Consider the following 20,918-nt stretch of genomic DNA (forward strand, 5'->3'; position numbering starts at 1 on the left):
CTTGCTGATGAAAAGCAGCTTTATAAGAGAAATGCATTGCAGAAAATACAAGACGAAGGACGGAGGGAAGAAATAAACATGAGCTCTGGCTCTCCTCAGTTCTTGTGCTTCAACACGTCGACTTGAAGGCCGTCTATGCAGTAAACTTGTAGGTCACTGAACTGTTGTGTTGTGGCAAATTGAAAAATGAGCTGTGCTTCAAATGTGAAGGTCAGTCAGACAGTTTCTGAGTTCAGCTCTGTCAAACAAATCAGAAGGACAAAATTCCTATTAAACAAAACTAGTGAGTCGCGAATCAAAAGCATGCATTCAGCATGTGACAAGTGGTCTTCTTTGTGCACATTCACTCTGAATTCTCTTGTCACCTGTAATATAGTTATTACTGTATTTTAAAAAACAATAATTTCACCCCTCTAATCCTCTGAGTCGGAGAATCAAAGCTGTTTTATTCTACAGATATTGCTTTGACACAGCCATTCCATGATTTCAAGGCTGATTTCTACTTTGCTTAGAACTTAGAAACATTACTGCGATCTCCTTGTTACATGCCACGCCTCAACAGATCAGTTTACTTCCACACACATTGTTTTGAAAAAAAAAAACAAAAGACATTATCTCAGCTGATTAGTTCTTCAACTGATATGATCAATTGATTTCTGTGTCCCAAGGTCTCTGCCTTCCTCTAAAACAAACAAAAAGTATTCTTGGTTTAGTCGCCCTACTTTGATTTCTCACTTCTCCCTCGATCCCCTTCCCTCCCCACCTCCCATTTGTTATTTACAAGACTTGGAACTTCCAGGAGTTCTGGTCTTTGTAGTCCAGACAGTCAGTGGCATTGAAATTGAGCTTCCAGGCAGATTGGTCCTTGTAGTCTAGACAGTCGACAGCTCCAAAGCCCAACGAGGCAGCCGTGTAGCCCTGGGAGGAGAGCGAGGCAGGGGACTGGCTGAGGGGCCCACCCATCGAAGAGGCTGTGATGGGGCTCAGGGCGCCTCCGGTGCCTGACAGCTGCGGGTGCATGGGGGACAGGTAGGAGCTGCAGTCCAGGCCAGTGAAGTAGGAGGAGGAGCCTGCATAGCTCTGGCTGTAGGCTGGGGCCTGGGTGTAGGTCATGGGGTAGGTGGTGGTGCGCTGCATGCAGGGGGTGGTGGAGGCAGACAGGGGGTCTGGCAGCGGGGAGATGGAGGCTGGGCTCCAGATGGACACCGTGGCGCTAGCAGAGCTGGAGCTAGGGGTGATGGCGGTGCCAGGAGGAGGGGGTGGAGGGCTGTAGGGTCCATTGGTGGGGTTGGCACTGGCTTCAGCGTTGGCCTCACGAGCAGGGGATGCCTTCTTTTTAGGGGGCCGTGGTTTGGACTGGCCTGTGCTCTGCTGCTGCTGCTGGCGACACTTGGCACGGCGGTTCTTGAACCACACCTGGAGGATGGCAGAGATGCATCAGAGAGGAAGTTAATTATCAAACCCATTGCTTTTCTTAAATATTGAAACCATAATAACTGCTATTGTGAGGACATCTGTGTTATTTCTCTAAGATTCTGAGTTAATACTGAAGCATTTCTAAAACATTTAATACTTTAACAAGGCTCTGTACTGGTCTGTAATGTGTTACCTGGACTCGGGACTCGGGCAGGTTGATCTTGAGGGCCACCTCCTCCCTCATGAAGATGTCTGGGTAGCGGGTTTTGGCAAATAGAGCTTCCAGGATGTCCAGCTGTGCGCGCGTGAAGGTGGTGCGCTCCCGACGCTGTTTACGCGGGGTACCTGCAATAAAAAAACAGGACAAATCAGACATTATAGTTATTATTATTATGAATTGTAGTATTAGTGGTAATAGTAGTAGAAGGCGTAGTAGTGCTATGCTTTCGCTGATTTTATTAGGTTGGTATTTAAAAGATGAGCCAAACTGACGTTTCTGAAGGGCGCACAGCTGTAAAGATGATGGAACTGTGTTGGTTCAAACATTAATCGCGTGCGCGCACACACGCACAAACGTTCTTGAGAAATTCAGCACAATTTAACAGGCCGATACTTTGGAAATGGCGTTAAATTCCAGAGAGGCTATCAAAATCTATGAAGGCATTCTTAATGAAGGCTATTTTATTATCTTTTTTTTAATCCAGGAAAAAAATCGAGCAAATTATTTCACTTATAGACCCGGTTCTGTCGTTATATTTCTTAACATTATTTTACAGAGCATAACTTACCAAATACTGGATGAAGTTTAACGAATTTTAGCTGACTATTTAGTCGGCCCATATTAGCTTCTGGTGGTGTTTTAATTGATCATATAAAACGATAAAACGGCTCGTACGGTTTTATCTTTTGTAACGGAGACTGTTTGAATCGAAATGAATCAAGTTACCAAACGAAAGCCAGGCCGAAGCACTGATGCTGGCTCTTCGCTGATTCAAACTCTAATCTGCAACAAGAAGGCCAAGCTTCTGTCGATAGTGCCAAAGCTCGGCATCACTTCATTCAAACTCTCCTCTCAAGGATGACAGATGCTGATCAGGCCATGTAGACCATCCGAACAATATAAGACGGCTCCATTCATGGAAAACATTATGGCTGGAAAAAGAATACAATGAGCATCCTTTGGTAAATAGGTTACATGTTAAGAGCAACAGATTGGAGACTGGTTTGATGTTAAGCATGTGTGAGAACAGGCTGCGTTTCTATTCACACACAATTTTATTGTTTTTTGACTCTGTAATCCGCTGAACTTATAGGTCAAATGAACACATGTTGTGATGGTTGAAGAATCAGAGACATCTATTCAAAGTTTAACCTTACAGCTACAGTTTTTAAGAAAGGGTCATACAAGTGATTTTTATGTATTTTTGACATTTTACGCAAGACATATAACCTGGAATGTTTCTTTAAATTATTTCAGTTTCTGAATTTCCAAATAGACATTTTTTTCCCACATGAAACAGCAGTAAAACGACACGTTGAAATTATTGTGAAAAAGCATTCAGACAGAACAGAGGCCATTACTTACTGGGGTATCCAACGGCGGCGGAGTGGAGCAGATCCATGCCCGGGCCGGACAGCGTTAACCCGTTCACGGCGTAATGGGGTTGCTTAATGTAGGACATCATGCCTCCTGCCGGCTTTAAAACACTCCCTCACTCCCTCACTCTCTCTCTCCTTCTCTCAGACCGGGGGCCGGGTCTCCTAGCTAGTCTCCAGGGGGTGTCTCTATCTCTCTCTTTCTCTCTCTCTCTCTCTCTCTCCCTCTCTCGTTTTTTTATGTCACTCCCTCCCTCTCTGTTTTTCTCGTACTCTGGGTTGTTTGTCACTTAGTTGTTGTTTTTGATTTTTCCTTGCTGGCCTCCTCCTTTGTTACCTTTGTATACTGCTCTGACGTAGTGCCGTCGAACCAGGCACCTGCTGTCCTATCTGTACAAATAACGGCGGCTTTACGCCTGTTACCCTGGTGCGTAAAAACACAGCTATTGTAGATAGCGGGCGGATATGTTATGTTTCTTCTATCCAGATAAGAAGGATAACAACAACTAAAACCAACCCAAGACCAGAACTTAAGACACCAGTTTAAATAAAACTGAAAAAATCTACAGGGTAACTAAACTACACAAGTGCTGTGATGCAGTTTGTCCATTAAAATCGTGCGTAATTGCGGTGCGCACCGACGTCGCCAGGTGAAAGGTACCAGAAGCAGAAGTTCCACAACCCGGTCGGCCGTCTGCGGATTGATGGGCGCTGAAAAGTGGCGGGGCCCCTGACGGTGCCTGGTCCCTGAGGAGAGGATCTGGATCTGCAGAGTGGACAAGTGAGGCAAGCAAGAAGAGGGTGGCTAATTAGAAGTAACTTCTTACCCAAGTAGACACCCAGAGCCCTCCCTCCCTCTCTCTCTCTCTCTCTCTCTCTCTCTCTCTCTCTCTCTCTCTCTCTCTCTCTCTCTCTCTCTCATGGTCGCGCTCACGCAAACAGGCGCGCGCATATACTGTCATTATGTATTCATGTTGGGTCTGTAGCGCTAAATATGATGATTTGACAGAAGAATATGCCTCTTAGAGAGTTTCAAAATAATTTTGTGTCCTTTCTATATTGAAATTTGTTGAGACGTTCAAGCTATGATCCAACTTTTTGTCTTTGCCGCAGGACTGTTACTGTACTGACACCTGTTGCACTGTATAATTAATAAAGATCAACCTGAAAAATACAATAACGTTTAAAAAAGAAAAGAAGACAGACTTTAATTCTGCTAGGGATCATAAAGGCACTCGGTAAATTTACTTCCAACAATTATGGTGAATGTCAGGTCGTCTTCTGGTCTGGTTTAAGGGAACCCCAATAACCATCTTTCCGAGTCTTTTCCAGGTTTTATTGTGCGAAACATTTTCGAAATTGGCCTCCTGAAATAATTGGGCGGCCCTGGTCTGCCTGAGTGTGGATCAACAGAGAGGCGGAGAAGGGGGTACAGGCCGGATTAAAAGCAGCACAAAGACCGCGTTGTTCTACTATTAAATCCCCTTCTGATCCCCAACATGCTCTCTCCAGAACATTCATCCATTTATTCACCACAGTCAATAAAAATAAAAATAATAATAATAATAATAATAATAATAATAATAATAATAATAATAATAATAATAATAATAATAATAATAATAATAACAGTGTTGCACGTTGTATCATGACTGGTTGATTTACATCATTTATTGGGAGATTTACATGAATATTATTGATGTAAATGTTTAATGTATATCATAGGCGGGTAAACATAAAGTAATAGGCAGACTACTTTAAATGAAGCAGGCAACAGGTGCCAAAAGTCCACGAAAATAAAATTTTAGAACTGAACTATTTTAAAAGGAGAGAGCACGTTGGTTTTTATTTATTTAACACTTTATGTGATATTTTAGCCTCACGGATCTTTAGTAGTATATATATCTCCACAATTAAGGCTGGGTCCAAACGACTGCCCTGAGGATATCTGTGTGATTAAAGCTCATTTCGATTGATTGTTTTATTCATTTGATTTCTACAAAATATTCCAGTCGAGTCTTCGCTGCTGTTCTGATCTTTTGTTTTCAGACTCTGAGTCGTGTCTCTGTCCCTGGTCTAGCTTTGGCCTGTGTCATCCTCTGCGGCGAGACAATTTCACAGTGTCCAAAGCCGATTCTCTGCGCTGGTTAATTGAATCGGATTTCTTATAGTTTAAAATCCACACACACGCGCGCGCACACACACAGACCCATGTAGCTACAGCCCAAACTGTATAAGGGGTTTATCCAGCTCTGTAAAGCCAAAGCGGAGATATAAAGACACACACAGAGCCACAGAGACACTCCACCGGCGTGTTTGAACGTTTCTAATAAAATGTCTTCACCTGCTGAGGTGTGTGTCTGTGTAGGCCTGGCTGTTTGAGGCCTGTGTGTGTGCGCGTGTGTTTGTGCTGCTGATGTCTGGGTCTGTCTCCAGTGGACGCTTCACCTGCTCACATCCAGGTACGCTTTGTTTGTTTGTTTGTTTGTTTGTTTGTTTGTTTGTGTTTTGCTGTTTTGTGGCTGTAGCTCGTGCAGTTTGAACTAAGATAGCAGAGAACATGTAACCGCGCTAACTGTGGGAAGTCCGATGACAAGAATGTCTCGAGCCTCCAAATGACAGAGAGAGAGGAAAAAAAAACAACAAAAAACGGCGGGAATAGGTGGACAACTCCGATCTGCCGCGGAGCGCGCGACACTGCGCGCGACACTGCTGTGCACGCGCGCACTTCACGCACCTGCTGCCCTCAGACTCTTCTGCTGCATTTTATATTATAGTCTGCTTCATTTATTTTTATTTATCTCATTTATTTATTTCAACGTTAATAATAGAGTGATATTTTATAATTAAAGGCTGTGACAAGACTGAAAAGATTCGGAAAAATAATTTTAGTTTTTTAAAATAAACTATGGTCCTATTTTCATTTTTTCAGCTACAGCCTTGCTTTATTTAATAATACAAGAATATGATTTAATGTAATTGTATGCTGAGAAAGTCCTAATTAATCAAATAATTAATCTAATCTGCGATCAATCAAGTTAAATGTCATGGGAACAGAAAATTCCAAAAAGAGGCCTGTAATCGTGGTGTTTGTGCCTGCCTGCCAACGATAATGATAGGCCTACATTTGTCTCTGGCTCTCTATATGACTCTAAAATATTGTTACATTGGAAAATATCGGAAAAATAGGAAATGGATGTTGCTTTTGAGTAGGCTAACTGTTCAATCCTTTAAAATGAAAATGACCAGTAATAGATTTTTTTGATTGGTCCACTGTGAAATATCATTGTCAATGACTCTCTAAACTCCTGCAGAGATAATGCAATAACCAACTGAGCACTAAACATTCACCCCATTGTTAATCTTTGGTTTTAATATCACCTACAAGTCAATGATCACAAAACTTACCAGTAACTCCTCATCATGCTTTTTCATCAGACAGCAGTTTGCACAACAGATTAGTGAAACTGGTTGTCTGTTTTATTCAGTTGTATTAATTTCAGTCATTCTTTTTCCCATCCAAGTAATTCAGTTTGAAAGGTTTAATCTTGTGTTTTTCCATATGGACTCACGCATAATTACTGTATGGCCATAATACTATATATTAATGCTCTTTAAGAACGAGACAGCGTGTTTTCTTGTTGCATGACTGATGTTTTGGGTTGTTTGTGAGGAAATTGCTCTATGATGAAGGACTGCTGGTAGTTTGGATGCACTAGGACCCAGAGAGGACGCAAATTAAGGACAACCAGCACATAAGAGGCTTAGTACATCTAATCTATACTCCTACACACACACACACACACACACACACACACACACACACACACACACACACACACACACACACACACACAGAATTTCATAAACATCCCATTTTGAAACAAGCACGCATACACGTCCCAAAGGCAAACACAGCCATTGTATTTTCATTTAGTTTTCATTTTCTCCAAACTCTTTTATTCCCCTTGTTGACCTTAACTTCCATCCCACTTTGTCAGAGAACATTTGCCCATATGCTCCACTATTTGTCTCATCTCATTTCATTAGCAGACGTGTATCCATGCGTCCTTCCATGAACTAAGAGCCAGGGAACAAACTCATTCATTCTAGACAATTATAGTAAAAAAGAAAAAATTATCATGGTCTTCCTCATTCAGACCGGTGTGATATTAAATGTTTCATCAGCCTGTTTTACTATTCAATCAATTGAATAACCACTCCCACAGATCAAAAATGAAAAAGGATTTCAAACTGAAATTGAAATGAAGTTTGACTCAGACGCAGCTTCAACACAATCACCATTATGGCGAAGCCTACTGGACCCTTTTTATTAACAGAGACAACAGGCTGGCCTTTTTTTCTTTTCATTTTGTTTTTCGCAGAAAATTGAGAATAATGAAGCTACATTTTCCCAGAATCCTTCCTGGCAAACCAGCCTTTGATGCGTGCATTTGATTCCAACCCACTGTGTGTGTGATGCTGATGATGAAAACATGGAGAGAGGAAAGACTGCTAATGATTTATTTCCATGTCTCCTATTGAATGATCAATGACAGGACATAAAGCAAACACATCACCTCCCAAAAGACCCAAAACATATACACACACACACACACACACACACACACACACACACACACACACACACATATAAACGTATTATATAAACACACAAACACTTTTCCAGCTGTTAAGCACCTCTGACATCATGTTGTTCGATACACACACTGTATTTTTGTATGTCTGTGTGCACACTATGTGCTTATTGTGTGTGTGTGTGTGTGTGTGTGTGTGTGTGTGTGTGTGTGTGTGTGTGTGTGACAGTTACACACTCACACATACACACACGCACAGAGTTCAGCCGATTTATCATAATATGCTTTATCTGAAAAGTAAGTATCTTACCTCGGGATAAAGGGAGGAAAGAGGGGTTTGTGGCCAGATTGACAGAGGAAGGGTGGATGGAGAGAACCGAGCGCTCGCTGCACAGGGACAGGGAGCAGGACCTTCAGCTCTGGGCCTGGATTGATCAATATTGATAAGGTAACTGAGCGTTATTGAACGGGAAGGAGTGGCGCTGACACAGAGGGCCGGAGAGGGTGGTGTGTGTGCGTGAGAGGAACAGGCTGAGTAAAGGAGAGACAGACCAGGAGGAAGGCATGTGGTGCTGACTGTGAGGGACTGGTGGAGGTCAAAATTCTTACTGGAGGAAACTGGGTGGAAAGTTATGGATGGGGTGGGGTGGAAGGAAGGAAGAGTGGAGGAGTGCAATGATAAAACAGGGCAGAAATAAGTGGAGGGAGAGAGAGAGAGAGAGAGAGAGAGAGAGAGAGAGAGAGGCAGATGGGGAAGGGGGAATGGGAGGGGCACTGGGACAGAGCTAGAGTTTTCTGAGGGTCTTGCTGTGGATTTTATCTCGCTTTTGTTGTTTTAGATATAATTAAACTATTGATAGACTCTCATTTTGCAATTTAGACTGATTTTGTGTTTAGGTTACTAATGTCTATAATGCTTATATAGTTAAAAGCAGTGTGTGTGTGTGTGTGTGTGTGTGTGCGCGCGCATGCATGTGTATTGAGGTCAGTGTGTGTTAACTCCTCATTAAAGTGATGTGAGGATTACTCTGCGTGAGTCCAGGCCAGACCATGTGTCTCTGTGCACAGCACTTCATGTACAGCAACACAATGGGCCATATGAAATGAAGGTCCCACAGTGCATGCAGGTTACATTATGTGGCCCTGCTGTTACACTGCCATTACATGCCATTAGTGTGTACATGTATGCTACATGTGCAGGAGCATGCTTGTGAGTGTGTGTGTGTCCATTTAGTAAGACTCTGGTTGTCGGCAGTTCGTCATGGGTCTAGGCTAAAGATAAACTCAGGCTGTGGTTGCTTATATAATGAGGAACTAAGTGTACATACTAATACAGTATACATATACACAGTTGTATAACCTACAGGGTTATATATAGACATATAGCAGTTGTGTTGGTTTGCTAGTTTACTTGCACATAACTTCGCCAGTAAAAGCTTAATTACATAAGTTTGCTGTTGAATCGTGTCTATAGCTGTACAATTTCACATTAACAGTGTGCCGCACGTTACAAACCTAAACTATTGCTACATTTATTAATTTTACTATCAAATATGTTTTATATTTAGAAAAAATATTGATGTAGCTCCACTGCCAGGATTTGCACAAATTCCTCCAAATAATTTTCTACCAGTTATTCACTGACAGTGGAAGTTAGTTGTAATGACTGTAACAGTGTTTGGGGAATTAAGGAGGATTTTAGAGTTAAAAATCAAAAGAACGTAGAAATAAATATAGCAAGTTTCCCACCATTTATACCGAAAACACAACATATCACTTCGTTCATCCATGAACTTACTTTCATGTTTTTATGCCTCCACGCCACTGACAGCCATGGCCCTGAACCTCAGGAACACCTTAAGGGGATTTCTTTAAATTTGGCCCAGATGTTCACTTGGACTGAAGGATGGACTGATTAGAATTCTAATCCAAAGGTCACTGAGACACAAAACACATTTTTAGCCATAACTCAAAAATTCTACAGTAATTATGACATGTTCACACAAATGCCTATAGGATGAAATGATGTGAAGTGATGATGATGTGATGATGTCACATTGGTTCTGCTGATATTGAGCTTCGGGTGATCGTCGTTGAGCCATGTGATGAAGCTCTCCATCAGTCCTCTGGACTCCTCTGGAAAAACAGTGTCTAAGTGAAGACAGCATGTTTCTGATTGGAAATTATTCACAGGAATCACACATGTCAAGATTGTAATGACTTCCATTTCACCAAAATAAGACAATTAAGAAGATACCTTTTCACTAACATAGACCACATTAATACGATACAGATTTATAATGTGTATCATGGATGGAGGAGAGCATGGCTGATGAATGATAATACATTAGGGTGAGGGTCGGGGGATGAAGGGTGGACACACATGGATGTAAACTGCAAATTGACTGGCAAATGTGAGTCAGTAATTCTAGTTTTTAAACACTTCCAACCGTTATCAACTCAGAGTAAAGACAAGCTTCATGTTTGCAGCAGTAACATGCAGCTTTGTGACAGTAGTAAATAACCAGAAAACAGGCCACAAACAGTGGTTGGTCCCATTCCTTGAAGGCCTACATTCATAAAGGGAAACCTGGCTCTCATGGGGACGAATGATTGCTTTAGAGACTGTTGAAGTGAGGACTAGCCTGTAGTTAACCAGCTGAGAACAGCGCTTGTTCCAGGTTTAGGTTGATGAAAGCAAATTTGTCCCAACTGCTAATTTAAAATGTGTCTCAGTTGTTGGAACAAATTTCACAGCATTTTTAAAAGACCTTCGTGTGTCTTCATGCCATATGGCACCCTCAGCAGCCTCTGAAGAGTCCTTGGTGCTAGCACAGTGTATGCATCTGAGCATGAGATCATCTGTACATAATGTCTGGCCAGCATCTTGATCAATTTCACAGACATTAGACCCCCTGCTGCGTGTATGTGAGTGTCCTGCTGTCTTCTGAGGGTAGACAGATCGCTAATCCACTGCAGACAGCAGCAGGTGGGGTGTGTGTGTCTGTGTGTTCACTGTCATCATTTAGCAACCTCTTGACCACTGTCTGGGTGTTAGCAAGTTAACACCTGTTCATGCCCTCATACTCATACACTTGTAATAAGATTAGCTCAGCAATTTCAGTTGCATTTACATATCCAGACTGATATCTGGCTCCACGACCATTTTCAGCCGCAAGTAAATTATGTACAGCAGCAATAATGTTCAAATTCTTTACCTGTTAACTGGTTATTCAAGACTTAGTAGTTAAATGATTATTCACTGATAGTTCATATTTGTATGTTGTTATAATTAATAAAAACATCCAGCTGATTGTACAGACATTAGAAGTTAGGTTAGACACAAAGAAGTTATTCAGCATTTACCGAGGTCAGGTGCATAGACAACTTACAATACACACCCACACACACACACACACACACACACACACACACACACACACACACACACACACAGTATTCAACTTCTTTAAACAAAGCTCATATGTGCATTCATGCGTGGTTTCATATGCACTGCACTTATGAAGGCAGGCCTTGTGTGTGTGTGTGTGTGTGTGTGTGTGTGTGTGTGTGTGTGTGTGTGTGTGTGTGTGTGTGTGTGTGTAAACCCCCTCTGGGCATGTGTTCTGGGAGCATGTGTATGGTGGTGTGCGGGTGGGCGCGAGTGGAAGTGGGTGGGGTGAGTTTGAGTGTGTGTGTGTATAGCGTGGTACAGTAGCTTGCATCCCCCAACACCACCCACCCCCACCTGCACCCCCACCATCCCATATGGCAGTAGACAGCAGTAGTAATCATGGAAGTGGAGCAACAGGCCCTGAGCCTCACTAATCCTCTGCCACACTCCGACACGTGCCACACTGATGCATATACCCACCCTGCACACACACACACACACACACACACACACACACACACACACACACACACACACACACACACACACACACACACACACACGCACATGCACACATACACACACACAGTTATTGAAGACATGATAGGCACCCTACATGCATAGCAGCACACAAATGCATACACCAACTGCATTTGCGATAAAATAGAATGATGTTTGCATTACTATGTGAGTGCATAAAGGCAACATGAACTCCCCACTGATGCCTGAACTAACCCAGGATTAACTTGCATCATTATGGACACTGTGTCAGAACCACGCACATACACATCTTGTGACTTGCAGCTACTACATGGCATGCAGGACCCGTAAAGCATCATCTTCCACTCTACCCACAGCGTGAGTTTGCTTTAAATGACACACAGTGCAAACCCAAGCAGGGCAACGCACAAGTGCAGCATACTGGTAGAAAATTGCAGAGTGCTTTTTTGATGAATAAAAGCACCTTGCACACACAAAATCGCATGCCCTCACACACACAAACAGAGTCACACGCGCACCCACTGCGACACGTACACACACAAAACCTTTTAACTGTGACGCACAAGGAGACGGGGCTACAATGGCTCTCTTATTGTTAATTGGCCGTTTAATCCCGAGGAATGCGTCTGATTAGTGCCCGCCGGTGGGTCAGGATCTTGCTCAACACTCGCCTTCACAATGGACAGGCTGTAACAGAGATCTAGGAGCAGGCACACACACACAATGGTGCACACACAAACACGCACTAACACATGGACAAAGGTGTGCACGTAAACATTCAGAGTGCACAAGTCACACAAAGAAACACACAATTAAGCTTCAATACGTGTGTGCGGACACACAGAGCCACAGTGGTCTCACATACCCCCTGAAGTAACACACACAAAGTGACCACACATACGCAGCAGAACTCCCAGCATGCACCTGCACAGTAGAGAAGCTAAGAATGGACAATAGGCAGATATAGGAAATTAATGATTTGAAAAATAATGAACCCTTTCCACATCGTCTCACCCTTACATTGAGCTTTAGGCTCTTGCATTGTATGTGTCCATTGCTAGCTGTCCAGAGTCTTGTCAAACACTCCTTTACGGCCCAGAAAGAGAATTTTTTTTTGCATATCAGTGTCAGAACCTAGCTAGCTCGCTAGCAAAGCACATTAAGAACACACCGTTACACCATCTATCTCACCATGATCCCAACCGACGATATGCTACACCATAAGGCTTTTGCACTGCAATTTTATGTTGCCAGTTAAGTATTTAATTAGCTAAAAGGAAAGCTTTCTCCATTTTAAACTTCTGACAGAGAAAATTCACCAAAGAAAGTCACACTGTGATGAACTTTGCTGCTGTTCAGAGAATCCCCTCGCTGTAGTCCTTTCATTAAAATGAACCGGGTTCTCTGCAAAACTGTGGCTGCTGTGACTGGGCTCTCATGTTTGTTTTGGGGTCGAGGTCCAGGGTGAGGTTTGGTCCATGCTACAGCGGTCTTCATGCATCACAGAGTCCATTGTGGCTCTGCACATTTGCCGTAGTGTAAAAAGATTGAAACAAACTAAAGGAAATTAGATTTTACAGCAGGAGGACATTTTCAACTGTCGAGGGACAGATAGAGGAAATACACAGACAGAAAGGGATGATGGGATGTCAGACTGGCTGCAGGTAGATAGGTAGGGTCAGAGGTGACAAAGGTCTAAGTGTGTGTGTGCCCATGTGTGTATTTGTGTGTGTGTTCTGTAGGAGGTCCAGGCAGGCTGCATCAGTGCTGACACACTGCTGCTGGTAAATCCAGCTTAGTGTGTCTAAAACAGGACTACGAAATCTGCCACAGGGCCCCTAATGCTAGGGGCTGTCACCCTCAATCACTCACACACACCTAATCCCCACGCCGTGACCCAACACACACACACACACACACGCACACACAGCCTGGCTCCCCGATGCACTGGGCCCATTCAGCTCGGCAGGCAGTCCCAGTACCAGGAGACACCAGCCACAGGGTCAACATTACATATCAGGGGAGGGAGGAAGGGGCTGGTGACTGAGAGGAAGGAGAATGTGGTGTGGAGGAGTAGGAGTAGCAGGACTTTGGGCGAGAAGGAGGTGAACAGGTGGAGGTACTGGTCACAGTGGGCGAGAGCAGATAGAAGAGCATAAATAGGAAGGCTAAGGTGGACAAGGTACTGAAAGGGTACGGATGACAGGGAACGAGGTGAGGAAGGCAGGAATTGCGTAAGAACATAAGAACGTGTACAGGTTGAGTAGAGCAGGTGCAAAGAAGAGGAGTAAGGGTTGGTTAAATAACCCCCCCCCCCAAAAAAAAAAAAAAATCACTGAAATCAGTTTATTACTAGCAGAATTTTGATATTAGGCAAAGAAAATGTTCTGAAGTGCAGAGCCAGTTAAATGCATTCAGCTGGTGTTCCCCAATATATACATACTAAGTAATCTAAAATATTTATTGTATATATACATATATTGGGACTCAAGAGTCCCATTAAATAAGAGGACTATGCCAGGACACTGTCCTACCAGGTACCATAATGCCAAGAGTGAGAAAAGAAGAACTTCTAAAATTTCAATATAATATAATGAATATTTGTATAATAGCAATGTATCAAAAAAAAAAACAAAAAAACGAAGTGACGATGTGAAAGGGTTCACTCATTATGATGAACCTCCAGAGAATTATCACCTGAATCTGCAGCTCCCCTCGGCTTTACAGAGCTTCATAAGGTTCAGCTCACCACTCTCACTGCAGCTTCATGTGGCCACAAACACAACTCCAAATCAATGATCATGTTGTTCTGTGACAGCTGGATGTGTGAATATGTAAAGTTTGCTTTGGTGAAAAACTGACAGGGACTACTTTGTTTCCACACCATACATGAATGTGTTTCTGAATCTTGTGCAAACATAATGAAAAAGAACATTTTATTATGAAAAGGTTAGCGTTGTTACATTGGAAACTTGTGTTTGCTGGATCACCATTGTTAGCATGCAAATGATTTACTCCAGGGTTGTTGCTTTTTTTATTCACAAATTATCAGGCAACTACACCAATATTATATCTCCAAATACCTTGTACTCTTTTGATGTTTGACGAGGCCTCAGTAACGACTGGCAGTTTCCACAGCACACATATTCACAATGGCTCAGCTCTATTCAAGTGTCCCAGTAAGCCATGACAGTGACAGTCAGCCAGCATGGACCACATACAACTTCATGATCCCTGTGCCAACATGGTGGACTGACTGACTGTGGCCGCCATGTAAATGACTCCGGATGACTTGGATGACAGTTTGAACTGTATGACTGTCTTATTTCTGGATGTCTTCTTTTTGTTGTTGTTTGTTGTGCATTCATGCAGAGTGGGTGCCTGTGGATCCTAACAGTGGTTCTACTTTTTGTGTTTTCCCAGGTTATGCTGTGCATGCAGTGTCAGACATGAGGACAAAGAGACAAATATGAGACGTGTCCAGCTTCCAGCCACCACTTAGTACAGCAACCTTCTTTCCAAAACTCTTTCATTGTGTTTGTTTTTACCAATATAATCCAGGATTTGTACCTTTAAATACATGTTTTGTTTTGTTTTGTTTTTTTATCTAAGAAGACGAAATTCTCCAGCCTGAAAGGTTAAGCGGACACAGAGAAGAATTAAGTTAAGAGGCCTATCAATGTAACTTAGGATCGTCTTGCACTTGTAGCTTTAAGGAGACTAGCAGGGCTTTTTGCTGCTCTCATTCAGAACATAATACAAGCCTCTCAGCCTAAATCCTGTGTCTGCAAACAAACTGACAATCCACTATTTAACGATCCCTCAGTTCAGTCAGAAATGAGTGACTATTTGAATTTCTCAGTTTTTTTCTCTACAGTAAGTGTGCACTAACTCTGGCACTGAGTTCTGGGCAACTCTTGGAATTTCCAGATTTACCACCACTAGTACAAATACTCAGAAAGGTTGCATAAGAAGTTGTGCATCTCTTATTCACATAATGCCTCACAGGGAAGTATGAAGGGAAAAAGTTTCTGTTAATGTTAAAAAGAGAATATTGTTAGGATACTGTGTTTAATCAAGTTTTGTTTTTTGTTTTTTTTGTGATGGCCTGTGAATTGTGTAAATCCACAGCATTTTCCTTCAGTTTGTTGCTTTCATATTTGTAATAAAAGAAAAGCAGACTCATGTTCCAGTTCTCCATCATTGTATGTTTTCATGACTAAGTGTGAATATGTGTGAAATGCAATACATCCAGACTGCATAACAGTCAGTAATTGGACAGGACAGTGATCTTTATGGTCAGACTGGTGGGTCACTGTGGTGGAAACTCAAAGTGACAGACACACACGCACACGCACGCGCTCTGAGAGGCACACATAACAAGATGTCGTGCCAGGATTGGCTGTCCGACAAACACACGCAAGCGGTCTCCAATCTCTGAAGACTCGGAAGTGTAATTGTTTACGGGAGTTAAAATAGGTTTCCCCAAATAGAAAAGTACAGACAGAAACACTGAATTCTGGTATGACACACTCGAAGGTGGAAGCAGACCCAATACTGCCATCTAGTGGTCGTATGATATATTAAGTATACCTCCAGTGCAGCGGACAGATTGGATGACTGACAGCACAGCACATGAGTTCTAAAACAAAACATTACTAATGCTCCTATTATAGCTGCTAAAATAACTGAACACAATGCCATCTGTCTCACTTCCTAATATCTGTGTGTCTGACAGAGACTGCACTTAGTTCTGAGCCCTTGTCTCATTTCCAAATCCACAATATCACTTGATGGAGTAACTTGTGGATTCAGCCCTATCTTTGCCTTCTGACCAGCAAACTGACCTGCTGTCAGTCAATAGCAAGGACGCTGATGTTACGTTATCACCTCACCAATGCCATCTGCTGTTCCACAAGGGGAGTTTTGGATATTTTTGTCAGGATATTTCACAAAATTTGAGAAATAACCCTGAGCTACTCATTTTAGTAATAAAAGTTTATACACTTCTTTAACCATTTAAATTAAAGCAAAACAGGACAGTGTTTCTAGCTTTCTTTTCTATTTCAATTTTATTATGACAGGTGTGTTAAAGGGCTTGATAGTCAATCTGATGGATTTTTTATTGCAACTTTACGAGTGTGGAGCTGACAGCAAGATTGGCATTACAAACACAAAGTATAAAATATGCTGTATTACAAGTATTTGTACACATTCAAGCAAAACCAGCAGGAGTCATACTAAATAACCAGTATCCAAAAACGTGCATATTTCAAACTTGAAATATGTTGCCAAGTGTGTTGGTGTTGTTTGTGACGTCCACTGAAGATGATTTAATGTGCAACATCAGAATTTAAACATTGTGTATTGAAGTTTTTAAACAGCCTACTGGAAATGTCTGGTGAAATACTACAAATCAAACCTGTATCGATCCTTAATAACAGAGCTTCTTCAGGTGTGCATTATTAACCTCCTGGACACGCAGGTGAACGCCTGTGCTAGCATTGCTGTTGAACTGGGCTAAATCAAGGATGCTGAAAATGCAACGCCATGATGAACTGTGGTCTGAAGTTTGATGGCACCTTTACTCCCGTTCTGCAATGGCAACCAGGTGGGCTTCGACCTCTGCGTCCGACAGTGTCCTGCAGAAGGAAGAGAGCAGGTGATGGAGAAGAGTGAGAATGGGAACAAAGAACAAAGAGTCAGGATTAAAATACACCACGTACACTCCACCTCAAAGAAACAAGATCAAAACAACAGAAAAGACATGATGAAATAAAATATCCATGTTTTAATCACATTAAAGGATAACATCCATGACCTTGTAAATTCATCATACAACTCCTGACTACTTGATCTTAATGTCAATGTACAGCAGGTCTGAGTGAAGTTACCTAAACTTGGGCTTTTCCTTGGTGACCACACCGACCTCCAGCTCACTGGCCTTGAAGTCGATGGACAGGACAGCGGACAGACATGATATAGCCAGCTGCAAAGGAAAGAAAGTGAGGTGTGTTGATTAGCTCCGACACATAAATGCCTGTCTAAACGTTACTTTCAGTCAGTGAGAAATGTAGCAGTGGATTCAAGAATGCGATGGAAATATTTGCTCCAAGCAGATGCCTTTACGAAAAGAAAAGGTGCAGTTCAAAATGTATTAAACTTCATTCTTCAAAAGCTTTTTATATGATTATATCATCAGGAGACTGTTAATGGACACTTTAGTCCCTCTTTCAAGGGAGGGTCCCACAGCAGCCATGTCCAGGTTCAGGACCAGACGATCCTTTCTTGATGAATCAGTGTCTTGCTCAGACGTCGATCCTATTGATGGAGCTCTGCTAACTCGATTTCAGCCTACCTGTACTGTCCGGTCATGGGTCAGTTCAGGCTTTTTCTTCAGTTTCTTCTCCAGGTAGCTATTGGCCTCCGTTTGTTTGGCCCCGACTGCTGTGGCTCTGAAGCCACAGTAGTAGCCTGCTGGGTCACATTTATACAGGGCAGGACCCTGCTGAGGGTCCATAGCCACCATGATCATACCTGCAGAGAGAGGAAGAGGAGGGAGTGAAGGAGGGAGGAGGAGAGAACACATCACATCATTGAAAGGAAGAGGCCTCAAATATTATGTGAATTCACTGCGTGTTTAGCCATTTTTTGACCATTAAGAAAATAAAGGAAACAAAGAAAAATACATCAAGAGAAATCAAGAAAATCAAGGGCATGAACATAGACGTCCTGAGCAGTCACTGTTAAGATATCAATCACCATTTCCATGTATCAATAAGATATCAATGGGAATGTGGAGCAGAAAGGATTCAGTATATCCCATCTGTGAATATGTACTGTTGATAAAGAGTAGAAAAAAAAAAGAAACGAGCACAAAGAGGCAGAAATCAAGACTCCCACTCACAGCAGCCTAGAGGTCTCATTTCGGCATTTTGTGTGTAGACCTGGGAGATATCAGCCAATCTGCGACACAACACGTCCGCCGTGATGTCATAACCAAACTTATATTTCCATTCTCCTGCTTCCACTCGCGCCCGGTGAACCTGGGAACGACTGTCCGCTGTGCAGAACAGAAGATTGGGGACAGTGTAGCTTTTTAACAACATTATACATGATCTTTCACACATTACAGTAAACAAACAAGGATTTCAGCGAGACTGGTAATAGATTCTAATACCCCATAGAGAGTATGTATGACAGACCATCTGGTGTGAAATAAAACAAAAACAAAAGTCACCTTGACCCTGGTCACATTTGTTCATGACTATTATATCCAAGTACAGTTACAGTTACATGTGTGTGTGAGCTGAATACATACCATTGTGCCCAGTCATCACACAGCCAATGCGCGGGGTTAGTTTGAACATGTTGGTCACAGTGGAAGAGTCCAGCAGCTTGTCCTGCAGTCAGGAAAAGTGACACATCCACATGACAAAATGGTACTGTGCTGACACACATGAGTTTATCACTGTGCATGCAAAATTATCAACTCTACATTTACAACAAAGTCATTACGATCAGGGGCATCAATATACCAAACCAGTGAGCTATGGTATATGTAAATCACATGCATGTGTCTTGGGCTGCAAATCCCCAATCATGTGACTCCATTCTATACATAGAGCTATGCATAAAATATTTGGCAATATTGCTTGACCTGTGCTATCCAATATCATTTGTTGGATTTGCTTCTGATCACTCATCCTTGATTATGAAGACTGGTAGAAGATGGACAAAATACAACTTGATGGCACAGTGGAACAGTGGCAAGACTGTCGTCTCACAGCTAGAATGTCCCGAGTTCGATTCCCAACTGGGGAGCTGTGGGCGCTGAGGGCGTGTCCTTCACCATGCCTTCAGTGCCCCTTATCTCAAGGAAAGGGGCCTTTCTGTGTGGAGATTGCATGTTCTCCCCGTGTTCACCTGCGGTATCCTCCATGAAACCCCCCTCTAAAAAACATGCATGAAGATCACCACCTGACCAATTGTGATGAAAAGGAAAATGGGTCCCTGGGCGCCAGTCGGCTGGCAGCCCACTGCTCCTGGTCTGCCGTGGAGGAAGGACTGACCAGGATGGGTCAAAAGCGGAGGAAGAATTTCACCGAAGCATGGCGTGTGTAGCATGTTGTGTTGTGTGTGACAAATAAAGGGCTTTCTTTCTTTTAATTTTGTTCTCCTCTTGTCTGTAATAAAAGCTTTGCCAAAATAAAAGTATTCCCTGGCTTGGTAATGTGAGTCCTGGCCCTTTTAAGCTGCATCTTCACATATTTGACTGTCAAGTCAGCACAAAGCGCGAGTCATGACTCCTGTGAGGCTTCAATGTTTCGCTTGAACTCAGATCATCGTCATGAAGTGAAGGTTTGTGAATGTGTGTATGTGCGTAATATCTTACAGGTATTTTCTTTTGTGTGACCACCACAACGCTGTCTGCCCCCCGGACCCCCACAGATGTCAGGCCATTTTGAGAGATGGCTTTGAAGGCATACTCTGCAAGACAGGCCATGTGACACAGAGACAGAATGAAATACATAGAAAATACAATCGAAAGTTTTTAAAATAACAGTACAGGGTTTGATATCCTGTTCATGAGTGGAGAACTGGATGTTTTCTCCTACAAACAACACATCACTATGATGAAGATCATTTTGAGGAGAAAGAGTAGCCAAGTGGGCTAACGTTACTCTAAGTTACCAATAACGAACATGTAGCTAGCTACCACCGGAGAGCTGAATGTACTTTAACCTGTGTAATTATATGCTGAGTTTAAACCTCACTTACAATGGCAGGTGTATTAAGAAATAACTTCAGGAAACTTATACAAGTTATAAATACACAGGAAAAAATTATTTTTGAAATTTTGGTGTTAGCTAGCCGCAGACACAACCGGACAAGCTAACCGCTTTAGCTAGCTAGGTAACGTTTTGCATTGTTAGTAGTAATATTAGTAATGATAAGTTATGGTAGTAGACTTCTCTTCTGCAGTAGAAACTATAACTATTCTCCAGGACTAAAACACCGGAGGAAATGTCTCTCTTACCGACTTGGTAGAGGCGGCCCTCTGGTGAAAATATGGTGATGTGTCGGTCGAAACCTGCGTTTGAACCGCGGGACATTTTTTTCTCCTCGTGACCTCAAATGAACTCGACAGCACTGAATGTGTTTCGTTGGTCCTGAATAATGGACAACTCTCTTCTCTTTGACGCTTAGTATGTGGGAAACAACATGCCTGTGCTGCTGCTGAACTATTAGCAGGATAATGGAGCTACTTCCCTGACAGCGTTTTACTTTCTCTTTCAGTTGTTGTTCAGTGCAGCGCAGCTCCATGACTGGCCCCGCTCACTGCCATTGGACGGCAGCAATACGGAAGTGAAGTGCCTTTACCAGTTAGACTGCCCCCCCACCACACACAC

The 20,918-nt window shown here is 42.6% G+C and overlaps 2 protein-coding genes across 2 annotated transcripts; both read right to left on the reverse strand.

The window, feature by feature from the left end:
* Positions 1 to 265: 265 nt before the first annotated feature.
* LOC139336864 (homeobox protein otx5-like) lies at positions 266 to 3,821 on the reverse strand. The gene is made up of 3 exons (XM_070971152.1): positions 3,002 to 3,821; positions 1,610 to 1,761; positions 266 to 1,416 (listed from the first exon to the last, which is right to left on the reverse strand). Exons 1-3 carry the CDS (start codon positions 3,099 to 3,101, stop codon positions 778 to 780), a joined length of 891 nt encoding a protein of 296 aa, XP_070827253.1. The 5' UTR covers positions 3,102 to 3,821; the 3' UTR covers positions 266 to 777.
* A 12,734-nt stretch (positions 3,822 to 16,555) lies between these two features.
* LOC139336351 (proteasome subunit alpha type-6-like) lies at positions 16,556 to 20,859 on the reverse strand. The gene is made up of 7 exons (XM_070970424.1): positions 20,546 to 20,859; positions 19,901 to 19,995; positions 18,827 to 18,908; positions 18,413 to 18,568; positions 17,864 to 18,042; positions 17,400 to 17,494; positions 16,556 to 17,147 (listed from the first exon to the last, which is right to left on the reverse strand). Exons 1-7 carry the CDS (start codon positions 20,619 to 20,621, stop codon positions 17,090 to 17,092), a joined length of 741 nt encoding a protein of 246 aa, XP_070826525.1. The 5' UTR covers positions 20,622 to 20,859; the 3' UTR covers positions 16,556 to 17,089.
* Positions 20,860 to 20,918: the final 59 nt, after the last annotated feature.

Source organism: Chaetodon trifascialis, chromosome 9 (genome assembly GCF_039877785.1).
Source record: "Chaetodon trifascialis isolate fChaTrf1 chromosome 9, fChaTrf1.hap1, whole genome shotgun sequence".
Lineage (NCBI taxonomy): Eukaryota > Metazoa > Chordata > Actinopteri > Chaetodontiformes > Chaetodontidae > Chaetodon > Chaetodon trifascialis.